General features: G+C 39.0%; 1 protein-coding gene across 2 annotated transcripts in view; it reads left to right on the top strand.

The window, feature by feature from the left end:
• Window positions 1–20,198, top strand: part of LRRIQ1 (leucine rich repeats and IQ motif containing 1) — a 172,382-nt gene that overhangs the window by 99,672 nt on the left and 52,512 nt on the right. For both annotated transcript variants that reach the window (XM_019543129.1, XM_019543130.1), the window contains exon 22: window positions 6,047–6,148. In XM_019543129.1, the coding sequence (XP_019398674.1) occupies window positions 6,047–6,148 (102 nt within the window). The remainder of the gene's footprint in view (window positions 1–6,046; window positions 6,149–20,198) is intronic.

Here is a 20,198-nt window from a genome sequence, read left to right as displayed (position 1 = left end):
CATTCTGAAGTCGCTTGTTAAGGTGTCCTTTTTATTGCATTTCTACATTTCGGATTCAAAATATTCTTTTCTACCCTTCTGCCTATGTTATGGTACTTTATTTAATGAGATATCTTATTACACAACAATAGAATAGACGGCTGTGAATTTTATGCCATGGTTTAAAACTTTTTTTTCAATTTCATGTAGCTTTCTTTGTCAACTAAAGTAATATAGAATAGTATTTTAAAATAATTATAGCTGTATAACTGATGCACATTTTAAGTATTGCTATTGAGTTACGATAATAAATGCACAACAACCCTCTAGTGCAGGGATGGCCAATCTGCGGCCTCCAGAGCAACATCCAGCTCTTCAAAAATGAATATGCGTCTCCTTGAATCTTTGCACCAGCACACAGTGAACAGCTTCCATTTGTGCAAAGATTCAAGGAGACATGCATTAACTTCTGAAGAGCCATATGTGGCTCTGGTTGGTCACCCCTGCTGTAGTGTGTTGTAACAAGTACTATGACTAAGTATAAATGCATTTTAGATGTTTAGTCACAAACTTGTACACCAGGATCAGTAAGCACCACAGGCTTTAGTAAAAATATGTCAAAATAAATTACTGGGCCTGTCTGAATCAGGGTAATTCCTAATATCTACAGTTAGCCAGCCTGGTTCTCCAATACATGTGATCCAGTTTCCTTGATAATTTGAAAATTTCCCATTTAAGTGAATAGATCTAATCGCAAGAGAAAGTTAGAAGATGGAATACTCAGCCCAAGTGTTGGTGGGGTGGGGCAAAATGATATTAAGGGCACTGACAGACATGTAGCTCCCTTGTCTAACTCATGGCACATCACAGAAAGCACCATAAATTAGACCAACTCTCGCAACCCAACAGAAGTTTGCTGTTGGGTCCTGAGCATAGGGGATTGAGTTTCACTTTGGAGCCCATCCAGCTGAGGAGCTGCATGTCCCTTTCCCACTGTTACTGCGTCTATGGTGCTAAAGGATTGCTAAAGCATAATCAACCCAGAGTGAACCCCAAACATGCAACATAACCAGTCAACTTAAGTAAAATCTAACTTTTATTAATACATTAAATGTTAGCTTGATAATTTCTATATATAGAGAGAGAAAAACACTTAGTCCAATGGTCTCATCCAGTCCCAGATGTTACTCCACTCACCAAAAAGATGGCCAATCAATTACAGCAAGTGAAGGGTGGCTGTCTGTGGGAAGTCTTCTGATGATCTTTTCACTGGCCCCAATCTAGATGTTGTTGGATAAACGGCAGCAGACCCAACATCCTTGTTGCTCCCTCTTATGCTTTTTCTTTAACTTCACTCCTCTGATGACTCCTTATTTCTGGGTACCATTGATTGGTTTCCCTGTGATCATCATACTGTTCATATTCTTATCCTGTCAACATATTCCGTTGTTCTATCACATGCACACATCTGAATTTGGTCTTTTACTGGTGTTTTAATTTGGGCATGTCCTAGACTCCTAATTTGGTCTATCCATCAAAACTGGAAATCCCAAGGGTTCTGCAGTTGGGCACTGTCCAATTAGTTTCCTCTTATCACCTTTCATTAACATATCCAATCATTTCACGCCTCTGATTCAGTTGGTTAGTGCCAAGTTCAGTTAATTTGAGGTAGTAACAAGGCTCACATTCTACACACCTATGTTGATAATGCTGGAACATAAGCTTCCTGTGAGAGCAAGCTCAAGACTATAGTTGGCAGTGTAGATACAAAATGCAAAAGAAAAGTTCACATAATAGTGTAATTCACCACTCAAGCAGATGCAAGTAAAGCTAAATGTGACAAGCTACCCTAACACCCTCTTCCCTGTTCCTAGCTTCTTTGCTGTCTGCGTGATAGGAGGAGGGGAGAAGAGAGAGGAGGAAGCTCAGGCTGGGGTTTGCCCATACTGTGCTGGTGTAGGGGTGGATGGATTGGAACCTTGGAGGCTGGGGAGAAGTTCCAGTCCACCTACCCCCACTTCAGTGCAAGATGGGCAGACTCCAGCCCAGGCTCCCTTGCCTCGCTTCTCCCTGACTCCCATCATGCAGACAGCACCAGGGGTGGGACTGGGCTGCATCAGCCCAGCCACAAGATCAGAAGTTAATGAAGGTGCTCCACTTTGGTGCCCTTTCATCTGAACCCTGACATAATGAGTGTTAATTTGTAGCACAATTGGGTGCTTTTAAAGTGCTTCTGTAAGGGCACAGCTGTTGAGGACTTTTAAGGGGCTGATCAGGTGACAAATGTAACTTCTGTCTGCACCCTAAATCATCCCATTCTCAGGTTGATCTAGGGCCTCAGAGTTCCCTGCCATAACTGACAGCATCCTGATGACTGAAGATATAATATACTTTTGGAGGCTGCCCTATGAGTGATGGTACTGCATTATTCTCTCAAGTGATGTATGATGAATCCCGTGTTTGTATATTACACTGAGGTTGTTAAACCATGGTTTTATATCAGCGGTAACTGAACTTCTCCCATTAGTAGATTAATAGATGTGACAAATGTCTGTCACATGTTGCTTGTTTTCATCCTTTTCCAGGGGGTAGACCTGTATATAGTAAGATGTTTTTTGTTAGTGTTTGTTTCAAGAGACTTGTTAGTATATATTTATGGTATGTCAAAGAAATGCACCTTGCACTTAGAGCAGAAGGTTGAAAGGTTTGTGATGGTCCTTAGTCCCTATAAGAATTCATTCATCTATCTCTTGTCATTGACTATCTTCCCTTTATTCTAGACAGATGCATTTGTCCATAAAAATAGAGTTGTCTACAACAATCTTCGTTCTGGAGCTTTAGACGACCTTTTGGGCATATGCTATTGAGCTCCTTGAAAATAAAAGCCTAAAGTTGGTATTTTACAGAAGGCTGATGTAGACAGCAGAGGACAAAACTCTGCTTAGGGTAGCCTATATGCCTGGAGAACGCTATATAAATCAAATTCACTTAAAGCGAACCTACTCTATAATGTAAGAAATAGGGATAGGTTCCTGTGTCAGCTGCTCCCAGGGCCACTCCAGCATAGGCTGGGGTGAGTGTGGACAAGTGGAGCCCCAAGTGGTGCAGGCTTAGGCCGAGAGCAGGCTGGAGACAGTGGCCACTGCAGGCTCAGGCCAGCAGCAGTTCCAGGCTCTTCCCAGTGCTCTGTCTGTCTCTACTCCAGCCCCGACTGCAGCAGCCCTGGGAGCTGTCAGCACCAGCTGCCTGCACCAAGGCATGGTGCAGTCCAGCGGCTACAGGAAGCTGGCCTTGGCTGCTCCCAGGACAGCCTGCAGCAGGAGCTGAGGTGATTGGGGACAGGAAGAGCCCCAGGGTGTTCAGGGGATGGTACAGCCCAGTGGCTGCAGGCAGCTGGTGCCAGCAGGTCCCAAGGCTGCTGCAGCTGGCGCGAGTGCTGTGCCTCACACTGCCCGGGGCTCTGCTTGTCTGCACTCACCCTAGCCTGTGCTGGAGCAGCCCTGGGAGCAACTGACACAAGAACCCATCCCTATTTCTTACATTATAAAGTAGGTTCACTTTATGTAAATTCAATGTATGCGGTATTCTCCAGGCCTGTGATGATAGCACATATGCAAATTTACCTCACATATAATGAATTTTAGGTACAAAAGGGTCTTCACGTAAGAGCAAATTTGCATAAATTAAACCCGCATAAATTGAGGGAAGCCTGTAGAATATTAATTGTATCCTACCTTAGGGCTGACAGATCTTTTTCCTGAAGCCCACCTGCATGACTGACTAATACACTCTAAAAGGGTAGCTTTAATGGCTTTGTTTGGAGTATCTACCTCAAAGGAATGTTTCTTTAGGCAGAACTGTAGCTTTAGGTGCCTGTTTATGCTATTCCAGTTCTTTAACCTGGCATGAAGAGGCTGCCAAAAGAGATCTTACTTCAACTTTCTAATTTAAAGTCTGATTCTTGTTGACATTGAACTCAGTGGAAAAACCACCTTTACTTAAAAAGGAGTAAGATTCTCAGCCTTCATAGCTCTAGCCTCCTCCTCCACCCTCTACTCTTTGCAAAAAAAACTCCACTACCTCCCTTGTTGCTGCTTCAATGAAGCCCTAATAACCTTCACTGACTTAAGAAGTTGCAATCTCTGCATCCAAGATTTCCCACAGGCTGACAAACTTATAATGGAGAAACAGGAATTGTTAGTCTAATAAACTCACTCTGCCAGAGGGCACCGCTCTTCTTTCTAATACTCTTCCTCTTCCAACTGAATTGACAGCTTCACTTTCCTTTTGTACCAAATTTGCAGTCTTAGTGTGGAAGCTAAGGCAAGGTGGCTTCTTAAAGACTAACTGGTTCAGAGAAGCATGAACTTTTGTTGGCAATGACCTACTTCAGCAAAGGCTGTCTTTAGGTATTGTGTAGAAAGATAAACAAAGGGCACATCTACACATCGCCATACAGCTATGTTGGTACAGCGCTGTGCTTTAGTACTTCTTTTTTAAAGGACTAAAGCACAGCGCAGTGTAAGCAGATACTGTGCTATGCATGCAGCATACAAGTAAATTTCAAAGCTATGTCACTGCAGCAGCACACTAAACCCAAGCAGCACACCATTATGGCGACATAGCTGGTGATCTCATGTAGATGCACATGATCTCTATGTTGCCATAGGGCAACATGTAGACATGCTCAAATTGTACTGCTTTTCCGTAACTATTTTGTACTTCTGCCTCTAGATTACGGTAAGCAGAAGCTAAACCAAGGCTTTTCTTGTTGAATGAAATATAGTTATTTTACTTCAGCTTCTGCTTCCCACAGGATAGGAATGGACACAATGGTTGCTGTAGAGCAGCTGGTATGTAGGCAGGCCCCATCACCTTCTCTCCCCCACCTTTTAATCTTGATATAATTTGATTGCCTGTCCATATCTTTAATGTAACCTTAGGTTTATCTAGTTCCTTTTCCTTCCATATTTAAATTCTTGCTAAGTTTTATTGCTTTTTCTTTTTAATGACATGAAAATGCTTAAAAGACAATCCCACATGTTAATGTACTCCTCACTTTTATCAGTTCTCTTCTGTCTTCATTGCTTTCATCCCATGTTTTTCTGTTTGTTTGCCCTTGTCTAACCATATGACTGCTTTCCCTGGTTCCTCCTTTATCTCCTTGTCTATTACTGAGTTGTGTCCAAGTTTCGCATACTCACCTAAAAGACCCTACATCATTTTGCCCCTCATTATATCTCTGGTGGGGTTTCTCTGTATTCCTTTTTCCAGTTTCTGTGCTCTACCCTGGACATGTGAATTTTTTTCCTTCACCTCCCAACATGCACTGTGTTGTTTAAATTTGTCCATGGACCCCAAGCAACCTCTTTTCTCTTTCCATCATTAGTAAGCCACAAAATTCTCTTTTCTTCTAAATGATTGTCTTAAGTTAGGCCTACTAATTGTTTTACCTTTTAGAATGTAGGTTATTCTACTCTTTGTATCTATTGCATTCTAAAAAGTATTTTCTTTCATGACAGTTATGGAACTACCCAAATCTGGTAGTTATAGGCATAAGTCCACAATCTTCTAGAAACTATTTATATTTTGTCCCAGAAGATATAGGTAAAGGACACTGACTCCTCAATTTTTGCCTCATATAATAGAAATACTTTTTATTTCCATTGTGATCAGGTGAAAAGTCATTTATTTGGCCTGCCAGAAACAATGGATTAAATTCTAGGCATTTGGGGTTATAGTTATTTATTTAGTATTTATGCTTGAAAACTGATCCTTCAGAGTAGAACTTGGAATATTTCTAAAATGTGTATCCTTTAAAATGTACTTTTATTTTTCCACAGGGAGCTGATTTAGAATTTTTTTGTATACAAAATTAGTCAGGATGGCTTCCTCCTGGTATATGTATTTTATTTATTTCATGTTAGAAAGGGTGTAATTTTTTGTTAATATAAAACCTGAACAAGAGATTATATTTCTTTATTGAATGGCTAAAAGGTGAATAACTGCTTCCAGGAATGACTGAGCCAGATCTGACCTTTGATTTTAACTTGTTCTTGTCGTCTAGACCCAGCTGTGCGCCTGGCGTTGTTCAAAAACAATGAAAATAAACATCCCCCTGTGAAACCACCAAGGAAGACACAGCCTGGAGAAGTCGGTTACTTTGAAGGTAAGAACAAGAATTCCACTTTATCTGTATATATTTAGATATGTATATTTTGTAACGTCTTTTATGCAGCCTTAGTTGAGTTACAAAAAACATTGAGAAATAATATGAGGTAATAGCTTGCCCAACTTAAATTACAGTGATGAAAATCTTTAATACCTGTTTTGTAGTGATTAATTCATAATGTGTGCTATAGGCCCAGCCCAAATCTTACTCAGAACAATGTTTTCGGGGGGGGCGTTTCTTCCATCAACTTGTTTTCCATGGACCTTTGGATCAGACCATAAGTAGTTAGAAGAATTAACTTAAGCAACTCGGGCTTGATAATATACATGGGGAAGAAAGGTAAAAAAGCCATTCAGCAAAATGTAGAGCTACTTTAGGATTGTAGAGCTACTTTAGGATACTATTACTTTAGGATTGAAGCTGGAATTGCACGGTACCAGCTATACAGATTTAATATAGAAATATTTTCACAAACAACAAAGCAATGTACTGAGGTATAAATTACAAGGGCATCAAGAACATAATATAGATAAAGTCCTATAAGTAATTTCAACACATGCACCATCTTTGTTTCTCAGTCACTCTCTTTCAAGCTCATTATTCTTTCCTGAAAACCACAGACATTTTTAAAGAAGAAACTATTTTCTGTGAACTCAAGATCAAGTTATAACTTTAACTTATGGTAAAGGAAAAAGGCATTTTCTGTCCATGCTTATGTAAACTCAAAATTTTTTCTTGAAAGACTCTACATAATTCACCTTTAGGTTGTGAAGGAGCAACAGAAATTTTAGAAGAAAGGATAACCTATAGGATGGGATTTTTAAGGGCACCTACTAATAGTCTAGTTTTGCTGCTAGTGAAGTTCCTGGTAAAACTGCCCTTGATTTCAGTGGAGGCACAGTTAATCCATTGGTGAGGACTTCTGAAAGTTATAAGCGCCTCAATGTTTTCACTCAAAAAAATGGCTTCTTCAACTCTATAAATTGGTTTCAAATTGGCTCAGATTACAAATTGGCTATAAAATGGCTCAAAAATTGGCTTCTTCACTTTGCTAGGAAAATTTTCACCATTAGTAATATTCCATTTAAAAACTCTGGCTCAGTGGCCAGTTTGACTCTTGCCCTCTCTTGCTAGGTAAAAATACTGTTCAACCTGTTCCTGAATGTACAAAAAAATCAGAACTTGTACCTGACAGGTGGACAGTACAAAGAGCCGTATATATCCGCAGTCTGCAATTTTAGCAGGCCACCATCTTCCTGGTTTTGGCTCTATTTATTCCTGGCTGGTTTTTGTTTCTTTTGCTCAGAGAATCTGGGGTGTGCATTCTCTTGCTTAAAGAGATTAAGACATTCTCTTTCTTAAAGAGATTAAGAAAAGAAATTGTAGTAACTTGGAAGACAGTGAGAAACACACTAAAGTGAGGGTACTCCTGAACTTCTTTCGCAGTCTATTCAAGAAACAATTATATTCCTATGGTCAGCTACTGTGTGGGTACTTGGTTCAGTAAACCCTCAAGGCTAGGGACAGACATTCAAAAAGCCTGAGCCTGAATTGATTCAGTCTTTGCAGGTTAGTTTAACCTGGCTAGACTAAATCAGTTTTGTAACTGGACAGACATCCCAGAAATGCAGGCACATGCCTGCCGTGGCTCAGGGTAGAAGCCGGGGGGTGCTAGAGCAGCTGTCCCTTCCTTCCACAGCATGAAGTTGAAGGGGGTGTGGCCAGACTCAGCAGGACACTGTGATTAGCCCAGCAGGGAATTGATAACAATGTTTATCTCCCAATTAAGAAAACAACAAAGGGACATTACTAGCTACTCGTTGATTCTGCCTGTTGATTCTACTTGTTGATTCAGCACAGACTATAGCCAGTGTGTGGTCTGCTAGCTAATACATAGACACCTCCTCAGCAAGGCAGAGGGGAGGGGGGAATTCCTGTTTAGCAGGGAGTGGTGAGGGGAGAAGGGAAGCAGACCACAGTCTATGCTCCAGGCAGGGAGCAGAGGGGAGGAGCCAGCCCTGCTGTGGAGCAGAGAGCCCCGCCCAGCCCAGAGAGCATGCCAGGATGCTGGGGGTGTCTGGTTTACCTTAAACCAGCAAGAGGTCTGGGACAGACATTGCATAAACCAGTTTGAGCCAAATCAGTTAAGTCTGATATTACATTCAACAGGTTTATCTCAAGCCGGTTTCAGCCATTCTCAAATTGGTTTATGTGCACTGAATATCTGTTCTGTTACATATTTAAACCAGTTTCTGATTACTTAAACCAATTTTTGTGTAATTTCTGTCCCTAGCCCAAAAGTTCTTCCATGATATTGTAATATATACTGCTTCAAAGCAGTCCTGACTAGACTGATAAGGCTGCCATGCTGCTTGCTTTTATAGACAGGCAGGACACTGCCTTTGGTGTAGCCACTGCTGCTTCAGGTGGACTGGTCGCAAGGCATCATGTTGGAGTCTGAATTCAGATAAAGACTGTACTAGAGAACAACCACTTGCTTAGCTGAAATACCGCCAGGCAGATTTTGGAGCTTTTTCTGCTCTATTTTAATCAAATCACATAACAAGAATGAGGAATCCATTGAGCAGTGCAGACCAGGGCCATGTACAGGTGTTACATTTCTGTCAGGAGAATTACATCTCTCCTGATAGAAATCATAAGCATGCAGGTGTTCGTTCACACTGTATATCCCAATAGCAGTCTCAGAAGAAAAATGATCCATTTCTGACCAGTAGAGGTCACTCCTGGAAGAGTTTCTTCTGGGAATCTGTTTACTTTCCTTCCACTTGACTTGTCCTGGGGACCAAAAGGAGTTGAGCAATGGGGAATTCCTCCACACGCCTTCCTGAGACCAGGGTCACTGTAGTCTGGGGATGCTGCTACTTGTCTCCCAATCCCAGGAGGAGTCAAGTAGTAGAAAAAGGCTCCTGTGTCTTGTCCAGACCAAGGTCACCCCAGGCTGGAGGAGGTGTGGGAGGCAGCTGATCCCAACCCTCCTGTACACTGAAGCAGCCACCCAGTGCTCCCTGCTGAGGTTATCAATCTAAGGAGCATGCAGGAGGGTTTGCCAGGAAACTCCTCTGCTCAGTTCTTGGCCACCAGGACAAAATTTCCCCTGCTAGAAATGAACACCTTTTGTGGCCAGAGTCACTTTCCACCTATTCTGCAAAAGAGCAGGGCTACCATTTCTCATACCTCTTCTTTTGGACCATCCCCTTTCCTGGCAAGCAGCTATTACATTTGCCTTAAGAAGATCTTCCTGGAACTGTTCCCATTTTTTGTCAGAAAGTACTGTAGACTCCATACCTTAGACGAGGAGAAGGGACAAACTCATCAGCAGATTGACTGGAATCTACTTAAGTCATTCAAATCCTTTCCTTCCACTGCCTGCTTTCTTGGGTAGAGGATTTAAATCCTAGCACCATTCAAGCAGCACCCACTAAAGGAGATTTTAGAGAAAGATTTTGAATTCTAAATATTCCTACTCTATTTCTTTAAAGTGGGAATGAGGAGGAGAAACTGTAACATCAATAGAAACACACATATGTTATCTGTTAAATAAGGGGATCACTACTTTTGAAAGGGGATGCCCTAGGAAGTGAAACAATTAGAACAGTTTTAGCTTTTTAAACTGGAACACATCACAGTAGTGAGTATCTACAGGGATTAAGTTGTTCAGATTTATGGTGTGTCTCTGAACTAAAAGAACAGGGATTAAAATATTTAAAATAAGAGAAAAACACTGTATAGATAAAAGTGGGCTTTTGTCTGGCTCCTATACATGCAGTACATTTATATCTTATTTAAACAATTATTATCACATGTATATTTTTATATTCTGCCCATAAGTGGTTGATTTGATTTATCCTTCCCACCTCAAGACTCTCAAATATACTTGATAGCTCATGTTCTGATAATATGATTTTATTATTTTTATTTTCCAAAAGACTGATGGAAAGTTGAAAGGTAAGACTGCAGTAAATGAAAGCTAGGACTTTTTCCAGAAAAAAAGTCTAACTGCACCTAATTACACTAATTAAATTGGTTCTAAGTTAAAAATGACTATTTGTCCTAATTCATCTTTTGGTTCTGGATAATTCAAGGGTTTCAGAATGTTATGTGCTGTATATGAAGCAGCATCTAAACAGAAAGAAAGAATGAGGATAGCTTGGCAGCTCTAATACCCAATGTCCTTTGTTTTCTTTAAGTTAAGACCAATATCTTTAATTGCACACCAATTACCATAGATGTTAGTGGTTACATGGGTTTTGTAACCTCAGCTTCAGAATAATTTTGATGCACCTCATATATTGTATTTGTATTATGTTACAATTGCATGCATCAAAATTATTCTGAAGAAGCTGAGATAACAAAACCCCTCTAATTGCTAATAACTAATTGGTGTTCAAATAGGCATGCTGTTGCTTAATAAATAGAATGTAATATCTTAACTATGTAACTGTGGCATATCAAGGAATTGCATGTAGATTACATAACATTCTGTTGCTTTGCCTGGGTTCAGCTACTATTGGGAAGGTTAGGGCCTGATCCAATTACTGTTGAAGTCAGGTGAGATATTCAAACTCTGTTCTAACATATTTTTTGTGGGATTTTTATCTGGGAGCTGTCTGCATCCAGTCCAGTTTCTGATATTAATACAGCATAATCTAGGGCCTTTTTGACCCAACAGGTGGTTCTAGCATCTGGGAACTGAAAGCATATTTCATAATATACACACATTCTCATTCTCTCGCTCTCTCTCTCTGCTCTTTCCCCTATTCCCCTTGAGAAAATCCTATCACTCATGTGCCTAAATGCATCAGAGAGACATTTTGCAAGCTCTGTGCCATCCAGCAATTCTGCTTATTCAAGGTAAATTTCCAGATGGTAATTTCAGTTTAAATGATTAATTTAATCTACCACAACAGCACAAAGTAGGTGTGGGAACACTGGTATCTGGCCCATCATCTTGAATACAAGCTTTTGAAGTTTTTCACTTCGAAGGTGTCAATTGCAGTGCACTTAACTTTATGCTTTTAAAGGGTCCTGTACCTCACCTCTCTTACCTATGATAGAAAGCTGTGTTTCAGACAATACAAATGAAAAAAAATTTAGTGGATTAGTTAAATCAGTAAAATCTCACTCCCGTCTGAAATCAGTTAAAATCTACAGAGGCTGGATCCATTCCTTATGCAATGTCTCAAAGTTTTAGAACTATAATACGAGCCTTGGAACAATTTCATTCATAATCAGTGACCTCTAAGCATATAAAATGCATTCATCATGGTCACGTATACATGTCAGAAAGGAAGCATGTATACTTAATCTTCAAGTCAGTGAAAATGAACTGGTTAAGATGTCTTTACTCCCAGGTGTTCCCTGTGTTCAGTATCAATAAGTTAAACTCCTGTATTGCTTTATGTACTTAGGATATGTTGTATACAGTTTGGCAATATCTTATAATCTTTAGCTTCTAATTAATAATACTGTGCCCTCTATCATTATGGCTTGGGACAGAAGTTACACAACCAGTTAAGTGATCACAAACTGGTTTAAACCTGTAACAGAACAGAAGCTCAATGCACATAAACAAGTTTCAAAAGGGCTGAAACTGGTTTAAGATAAACTTGGTTGAATATAGTATCAGAATTAACTGATTTGGGTCAAACCAGTTTACGAAACTTCTGTTCCAGACTCCTTCCTGGTTCAAATTAAATCACAGTCCCCACCCCCCCAGCATCCCAGGATGTTTTACAGCCCTAGACTGGGCTGTGCTCTCTACTCCAGAGAGCAGGATTGGCCTCGCCCCTCTGCTCCCTAGCTGGAACAGAGGGCTGGCTGACAAGGGGGTGGAGAGGCAAGCCCGGCTAGGGATACAGCCCAGTCTACAAGGGGAGGGACTGCCCTCCCCCAGGCAAACCCCGGCTGGGGTCAGGGAGGGCAGTTAAACCCTCCTTTCCCAACTCAAACTTACTGCTGGCTGCAGCTCTGGACTACAAATTCCAGAGGCACATGCAAGCAGGAACAAGTGATGAGCAAGCCTGCAGAGTCCTGCTGCTGTAATTCTGGACTGCAAATCCCAGAGGCCTCAGGGGCAGCAGGAAGAGGAAGTGAGAAGACAGCCATGCTTTAGCACTCCTTGGCTTCTGGCCTGAGCCGCTGCAGGCATGTGGCTGCACTTCCTGAATCAGAGGTTAATGTCTGTTCATTTCTGTTTCAATTTAATCTGTACAGCTTAAATTAACCTGCAAAGAGTGAATCGATTCAGCCTTGGTTTTTTTGACTGTCTATGTAGCCTACATGGACACTGAGCGCTTAGCTCTGAAAAGCATCATAAACATAATAAGCTCTTAATAAGCAGAAAAATACTTGATATAGTACTAAGAACAGATTATCATAAATATTTTAAAGGTAATTATGCTTCTATCACACCACTTTTAATTAAATATATTAATTTCTGCTTATATTACAAATAAAAAATGAGTTGCTTTCAACTAGCATAAGGAAAAATAGAATTATCATTTTTTCTTGTAATTATAACACAGGATTGAAAATCCACATGCTAAAAGTGAAATTCTGGGCTCATTGATTTCTGTTAGTTTAATTGAGCCAGTATTTCTGTTGACTTAATTGAACCAGTGTTTCACCAAAGGATGATGAGAGTATGGTTTATTATTTGATCATGATGATTAAGCTTTTTTAGTCTGACTATAACACAGATAATGTATGATATTATATTGGATAAACATTCTAGAATACGTGTCTGCATGTCATGTTTCTTATAACTCACATTTGTGAAGCTCCTTTACATTCTCAAATGAAAAGCATTGCATAAGTGCGAAGTAGTCTTATATTTATTATTGCTAGTCTAACTTATACTCCTGGAAACTGAGACTTAAGACTGCTACTTTCTCTTTAAATTCCTTTTCTCTGGTAGGCCAGAGACCTGGTGATTTCAGGATTTTTGGCTAAGCAAGCACCTTCAGAAGAAATTTTACATACATGTTTAATATACCCAATTTTTCAGCATTGTGTATGATATTGAAAGTAAATGCATTGAAAAATAAGTAGCTATAATGAGTAAATAACATTTATGTTGAGTCAGATTTACTAGTGACTCTCTAGTCAGTAGTCTGACTCATCTGATAAAATGTCAGAGAATGGGACATTTTAGTAATCTTTTCTGGTGTGTTGAACCCTATAAGATTTCATTATAACAGGATGTTTATCATTCAAAGGGTAGATAAGAATAGTATGAAGGGTAGCTAATTGTCATGGTTATTAACTGTTTTCAACTTTAAATCTTAACCATTTTCAATAAAAAATTATGAAAGACATCGGTTCCAAGGAATCACACATTATAAACATCCAATTTCTAAATTAAGTTTTCCTTCCATTTTTATCTGGCCTTAAAAGCATTAATAACAATGCGGTAAAATTAATTACTCTATAGTTCTAACAAATAACTTGCTATATCTTTAGTAAAAATATAATAATTTAATCTCTCCCTGGCTTCACATATCATGTAATGAAAATAGCATTGCGTTACATTTCTACGTTGGTGAAAACAACTAAATAATATATTTCCAAAACGTGTAAGATCGATCTTGAGATGTGATGAAAATACATTTAAAAGGCTGTTGTGTGGAGGGGAGTCTGTCTCTTAAAATCATAGTTCTTTAGCTTTGTTTCTTATTATCTAGCGTGAGCTCACACAACAGAACTCTCGCATTGAAATATTTTCTCATTTTAAGGAATTAATGGCTCTCCACCAGCCCTTTAACATGTAAAATGAGTAGGTTACTTGTGTCCAGTACATCCAAAAAGAGCCAGGATAAAATAAACATAAGGAGTTGGATATCTTGGAAAAAATCTGTCATGGGTTTGGGTTAATCATCTCCAGAAGAAATTCAACTTGATGCCTGAAATGTAAGACTTCTTGGAGAAAGCAGTAAAGCCTGAGGCAGTGTTGATCTGAAGGAGTGCTCTCCATGGGTCAGAGCTGCTCTGCTGGCAGAGTGCAAACCCAGTTCACAACAGCGGCATGCTGAAAAGTTGTAAAAGACTGCAGGGGCCTTACAATGCACGCACTCGAGCTTCAGTTACATAGTTTTTAGTGGCCCAGTTTCGTATTATAAAATAAAACCAAAAAATAAAATCTGTGCCTAATTTTCCAGCCTCCTGTCCATCAGTGGCAATGTAGGCCTTTTCAGTGTTTGTGGAATAAATATATTCTGAAATTGCAGCACAAACTTAAAAATAAATGTGACACTTTTCAAGAAGTGAACAATACATCTGAATATATGGAAGTGAATCGGTCATGTGCCATCTTCTATTAATACTTTGCTTTTCAGGTGAGAAATTTGTTTTCAATGCTGCAGTTGCTGTCTGCCTGAAATTCTAGCACTGGAGATACCAGCCGTAGAGACAGTCCAACTTAATAGCTGGTGCCTAAGCATGGTTGTAAACTTGTACACCTCAAAGAATTCTGAATTCTAGCTGAATGTTTCACTCATTTGATCATACTCCTTTTTCTTATTCCTTCTTCCTTCTCATAGGTTGTTGTTGCTTGTAATGATATTGGGTGACCTGCACTAAGTATATTTGTGTGACTGTCTGACTTGGATACAATTTCCAGCCTTCTGCGGCAACAGATCTTGTTGCCAAACTGCCATTATAATCTTTTAAAGCACCAGGTCATTCAAAAATAATGGACAGGCTGTACTACCTGTGCAATCATATTGCAGTATATTGCCTAACTTTGAGTTAAAATGAACTTTATGTTTAAAAAAAGAGAGAACTAGGTAGTCCTGCCTTTTTTTTTGGTTTGGTTTAGCTACTGATGGCTTCAGTGGGGGGAAAGACAGAGAGACATAGGCCTATAATTTCTGTAGCCATTAAAGGAAAATGTTAATCATCAGTTAAAATAACCGAACAGTATGAAAAAGTTTTAATTTACAGCATCTGAAGTTTCCACTATTTTCTGTGTAACTTCTATAACTTGGCACTGGGTAACATTAAACAAAATTCTTCTGTGTCTCTGCCAGTTCAGATTGTGTGTGGAGTCAAAGTTGAGTATGGAGTCAAAATCCAGAGTTTTCTTACATTGCATAAGGCAAACATTTTGGATGAATAGACCCCTGAGTACTAAAGCATTTCAAATCCTTTTTCATTTGACCATTCAGTGACCTGATAACTATTTCCTGTCCCTAAGTAAGGTTGCGACCCAGGTCTTAGAGTGCAAAAGACAGATAATTTTAGCAACAAGTTAAATCCAAATGGATTTGGTTGGAGGGGATGAGGAAGAATAGACTTGGCTAAATTCTTTTTTCTTTTTTTTTAAGTAAAGTGTTACAAGCTTGAGCTTAATAATTCTAGTTAAAAATAATTCTTAGATTTGGTGCCATGTATTTAGATGCTTTAAAAAACGAAGTAACATCCAAGGCAAATATACAATTTGTACCTTTCAAAAAAGTAATTAAACACAAAAACGTGTTTTTGTATGAATTAATTCAAACCACTGAACTCTTGTAGGTATGCAAGTAGTGTTTCTAATACATTGCACAGCAAATTAGACAAAGACAAGCCACTAATATCACCTAATTTAACCAGTTTGCCTCACAAAAATAGGTCAACATTGCATAAAGCTATGAATCGGGTGTGCAAATGAGTTCTTAAAAACAGTTCTTGCGAGTAGCTTGCTTCCATCCAGCAACTTAATACATTTTTAATCCACAACTGAAAATACTGTCTTATAGATTTATATACTGTAAGGGGAATTCCTGTAATCACCTACCTTAACTGCTAAAATACCTTAAGGGGTTGGATTAGAGGAAGGGAGATCCTTACAAGGACATTTTGTTGAACTGAAAATGTAACTGACTGAAGCTTATGAAGAAAGTCTTCGTTTTCTCTTGTGCGGATGGTAACTATAGTGTTATGAAGGATTAATTGTCTTAATGAGGTCAAAGATACACGGGGTTCCAAAAAAGCTGTTTCCTTGTGACAACATTTTTCATATTGAACACACATTTACATCTTTTTCTTTTTATATTATTAATAAAGTTGTGGATCAGCTGCATATTGTAATGTCTTTTGATGATGAGAGACATTCTTTTAAACAAAACATTGAGAAAAGACTCTAAAATTAAAACCTAGATATTGAAAATGTACTGCTGTTAAATAATATGGACAAAGTCATATACACCTTTTACAAGTTCCATATAATCTGTATAAATAGAAAGTAAGCATGCTAGATTTAGAAGCTTTTACAGGGAATTGTAGGCATGGTTACAAATTATTTAAATATTTTAAAGAAAGTGTACAGTAATAATAATTAGGCTATTAAACCAATCTTGAGGTTATAGTGTGTATTTTATAATGTATATTTTTCAATTGTATTTAATATGTAATATACAAATATCTCAGCTGATTGCAAATTTGAAAATATGAGGTATATCAGGAGGATGGTTTTAGTTCAGAGTTAAACCATGGGAGCCTGAAATATTCAAAAAGAAAATTAAGGTTTAACCCCTTAGAAAAATCTTATGCTGTACAGCACCTGCAAGAATCATGTTGTATATGATCAAAATTCTTATATGAGCATTGAGAAAATTCCCCCTTTACATATATATTGTCAGGCTAAAATGTCTGATATTTGGTTAAAAATTCTTAAATCTGTTGACATTGGAAAGCCTCAATTATGGTCCAGTCAAGAACTTTAGATAAAAAAAATAAAAACAGCCAGACAAGAGAAGTAATTAACTTTGACATTCAGCATACAATGACGGATAAGAATAATCTTGAATTATTTAAATTGTTTTCAGTTGCAGACTAAGTACTAAGTTTATGAAGTTACAGTATTAACTACACAGGTTAACACAATTATTTGCTAACATGAAGCAACTCTAGCATGTTGAAGGTTAAGGAGAGAAGCTTTAGTAGTCAGTAAGTATTTAATGGAGAAAAACTGAATTGTTTAAATATTTATGAAAATATAATCAAGCTAAGGGAATGCTGATTAGCAATTATCAAGGTTCATTTTCTAATTAAGAAATTAATAAGACTTTTAAAAAGCCGTGTGGTACTAGGCAGAGTCTGATTTAACCTACAGATGACCTGGACGTCTTTGTTCAGATGACAGTTCTAAAAGTGTACAAGAGAATATTCCCTTTAATATAGTTACTTGCCACAAGCCCTGACCTCACTGACTGTCAGGGAGCAGGTCTGAATTGGCCCTTTCTCTGATATCGTGACATTGCTTCTGTTGCCTCGATTGTGACCTCTGATTGCAAGATACCCTTGAGAGTTCTATATAATAAGCATGACTCCTGACTCTTAGCCAGGTCTGCTTGCACAGGTTTGCCAGACTCTACTTGTAGTATGGGCTACATATGCTAAAACATTACTTTGGCTGTCATGGTAATATATGAGTTTTGTACACTCCATGTATACATTTGAAAGAGACCTTTTTTTTAAAATATGCATTTAGCAAGTATTTGACAGACTTATTTGGTATATATTTCACCAAAAAAATTCTTCTTCTTTAGTTGTAAATCATCTTTACATGTATGGATGAGAGGTTTTTGGTGTTTTTTTTCCAAGCATATTCTACAAAATAGTTACCATATCAATAAACAGTGAATATGAATATCTTATCACTGTATCATGTTAATTACTTAAAGAGTTTTACTTCCCTCTTCAGAGTGCCACTTTCTTCCAAGCTTATCCATCAGAATACTGTATCAATATACCTTTAATCTATGACTCCTTGTACATCTAGTAAGGGTTGAAATATTTAACTTCATTATGCAATTAACCCTTTTGCACAAAGAGGCATTACTAGTGAGCCCACAGACCACTTCAAGGTGAGGCGATCCAGGATCTGGCTAGATGAAAGCTGCAAAAGAACCAAACTGGAATCCTAGAGAAGGTAAGCTGTAATAAGAATTTAAACTTCAGTTTTGGGGTTTACTTATTTTGCTCTTACATGGCTGCATCTACACAAAACACTGATTGTGCAGTTCTTACTGCGCAGTCATTGGGTACTTGCATACACAAGTACTAAATAACTACACAGTAACCAGCATTACTGCGCAGTGGTGTCCCTGCACAGCTTCTTGGTGATGCTGACTGTGCAGTAGCTCGTTACTACTGCTCAGTAGCATCACATCATGCTGGCAGGTCTCTGTCATGCAACAGTACTGCACAGTAGTAATAAGCTACTCCCCAGTCATTGTTTCATGTAGATGCAGCCAGGTATGATTTTAAGGAATATTTAAATTCTTTTCGCCTGATTTATGTTCTCTGCAAACCAGAATCTGAAGGGAGAAAGTTCTCTGAGACTGTACTCCCTTGAGGGATGTAATGTCATCTGGGCACATTTTTGTACTACAGTTGCCTCTGAACCAGAATGTGAAGAAGTTTCAAAGGTTGGAACTCCCCCGCCCTCTTCCCCCCCACTCCTCCGACTCTCCTTCTTTGAGGGTCCCATAGGCTTCACTGCCCTATTCTATGAGGTATAAGGGAGTGCAGGCCCACCCCCAGCTACAGGGGCAGGAAGCAGAAGCTGGAAAAGGGAACAGGAGCCTGAAGAGCCTAGCTCTAGCAGCAGCAGCTGGACCTATGCGGGGAATTGTGCCCAGGCAGGAGCTCACAGGTTGCAATTTAACCATGGGCTGCCAATTGGACAGCCCCACTACAAATATGCCTAAATATTTTTTCTTCATTTCTCAAGTCATTGAGTTTGTTGTTCATATTGTTTTTCTGCTGCAGGAATCAAACTAAAAAAGTTTTATTTAAAAATATTTTTTTCTCCTCACTTCCTACCTCTTTTTTGTGATTTTATTTTTTGATTCCAAACTTCTCCAAAAAAAACCCAACCCAAAAGCATATATGTGCCATTTCCAGATTTTTGCAGTAAACCATTATTTTTTTCTCACTGCATTGACTATTATACATCAATTTTTTTCCTTGATTCTTTTGGCCTCAAATCTGTCTCCCAGTGGCCCTATATGAGAGGGCCATTACCACTAGACTATGGGATAGGTTTGGCTGGGATCAATTACCGGCCCTCCTGTGAAGCTGAGCCACTGGGCAAAATTAATACAGATTCATCGGGTAAGAAGGAGAGCAAGCAAAAGGGAGCAGAACTCCTAAGCCCAGTGAGGAAGCTGTGCAGGAATCCTTAGTTTTGGTTCCTGCTCTGGGGACCGTAGCTTGTTGCATCACTGCCCCCATGACTTGTACTTCTCTACATAGTGGCCCAACTACAAAAGAAGAGGTGAAAATAAGTAATTAATATGATATATTGATAAGGCATCTAATTCACTTATTAATGATATAGTAGTGATGTTGTGGAATGTGAGTAAAAAAGAAAATCCTTCCTATCAATAGCATATAGAGATGACTGACATCTACCCTGCCACCTCATACCTCATTTAGCCATCTCAGAGCTTGTTTAGCTCATAGCTTAGTGATTAGGGCAATAGGTAGCGTCTGAGCAAGTCTACTGGATCAACATCCTGCATCCCAAATAAACCTTGGCAGGGCTTATGCACTTTAGCATGTGGCTTAGTCAAAATGGTGGCAGGTTTGAGCCTGTACAGTATGTGACCATTAGGCGCCTAAGTAACTTTATGGTGAAAGCTTTAGGTGCCTGAGAGGCCATGATAATTGAAGTGGTTATGCAGAGATTTTGTGAAATGCAGCTAAAGTGCAGCAAAGTCCATTTTTTGATATGATCATAAGTAAAAGCCAGCAGAAGACACTCATTGTGTGTAGTTGGCATGTGGTTTGCAAAGAAACACTTTATAATAGACCACAGCAAATTAATATATACTTTTCAATCAATCAAAGCTACAAAGGAGGTCTTAAAAAGTGTTTGAAATGCAAACAGGATGAACATGGAGATCAAGGCAAGACAAAAACAGTCTTAAATCACTTGAATTAGTATCATAGATTTCATAGACATTAGGGCTGGAAGGGACCTCAGGAGATCATCGAGTCCAGCCCCCTGCCCAAAGGGCAGGAAGTCAGCTGGGGTCAT

The sequence above is a fragment of the Crocodylus porosus genome, unplaced genomic scaffold (genome assembly GCF_001723895.1).
Source record: "Crocodylus porosus isolate Cpor-Errol unplaced genomic scaffold, CroPor_comp1, whole genome shotgun sequence".
Classification (NCBI taxonomy): Eukaryota; Metazoa; Chordata; order Crocodylia; family Crocodylidae; genus Crocodylus; species Crocodylus porosus.
Note: the sequence above shows the minus strand (reverse complement) of the source record. Positions and strands in the feature narration are given on the sequence as shown.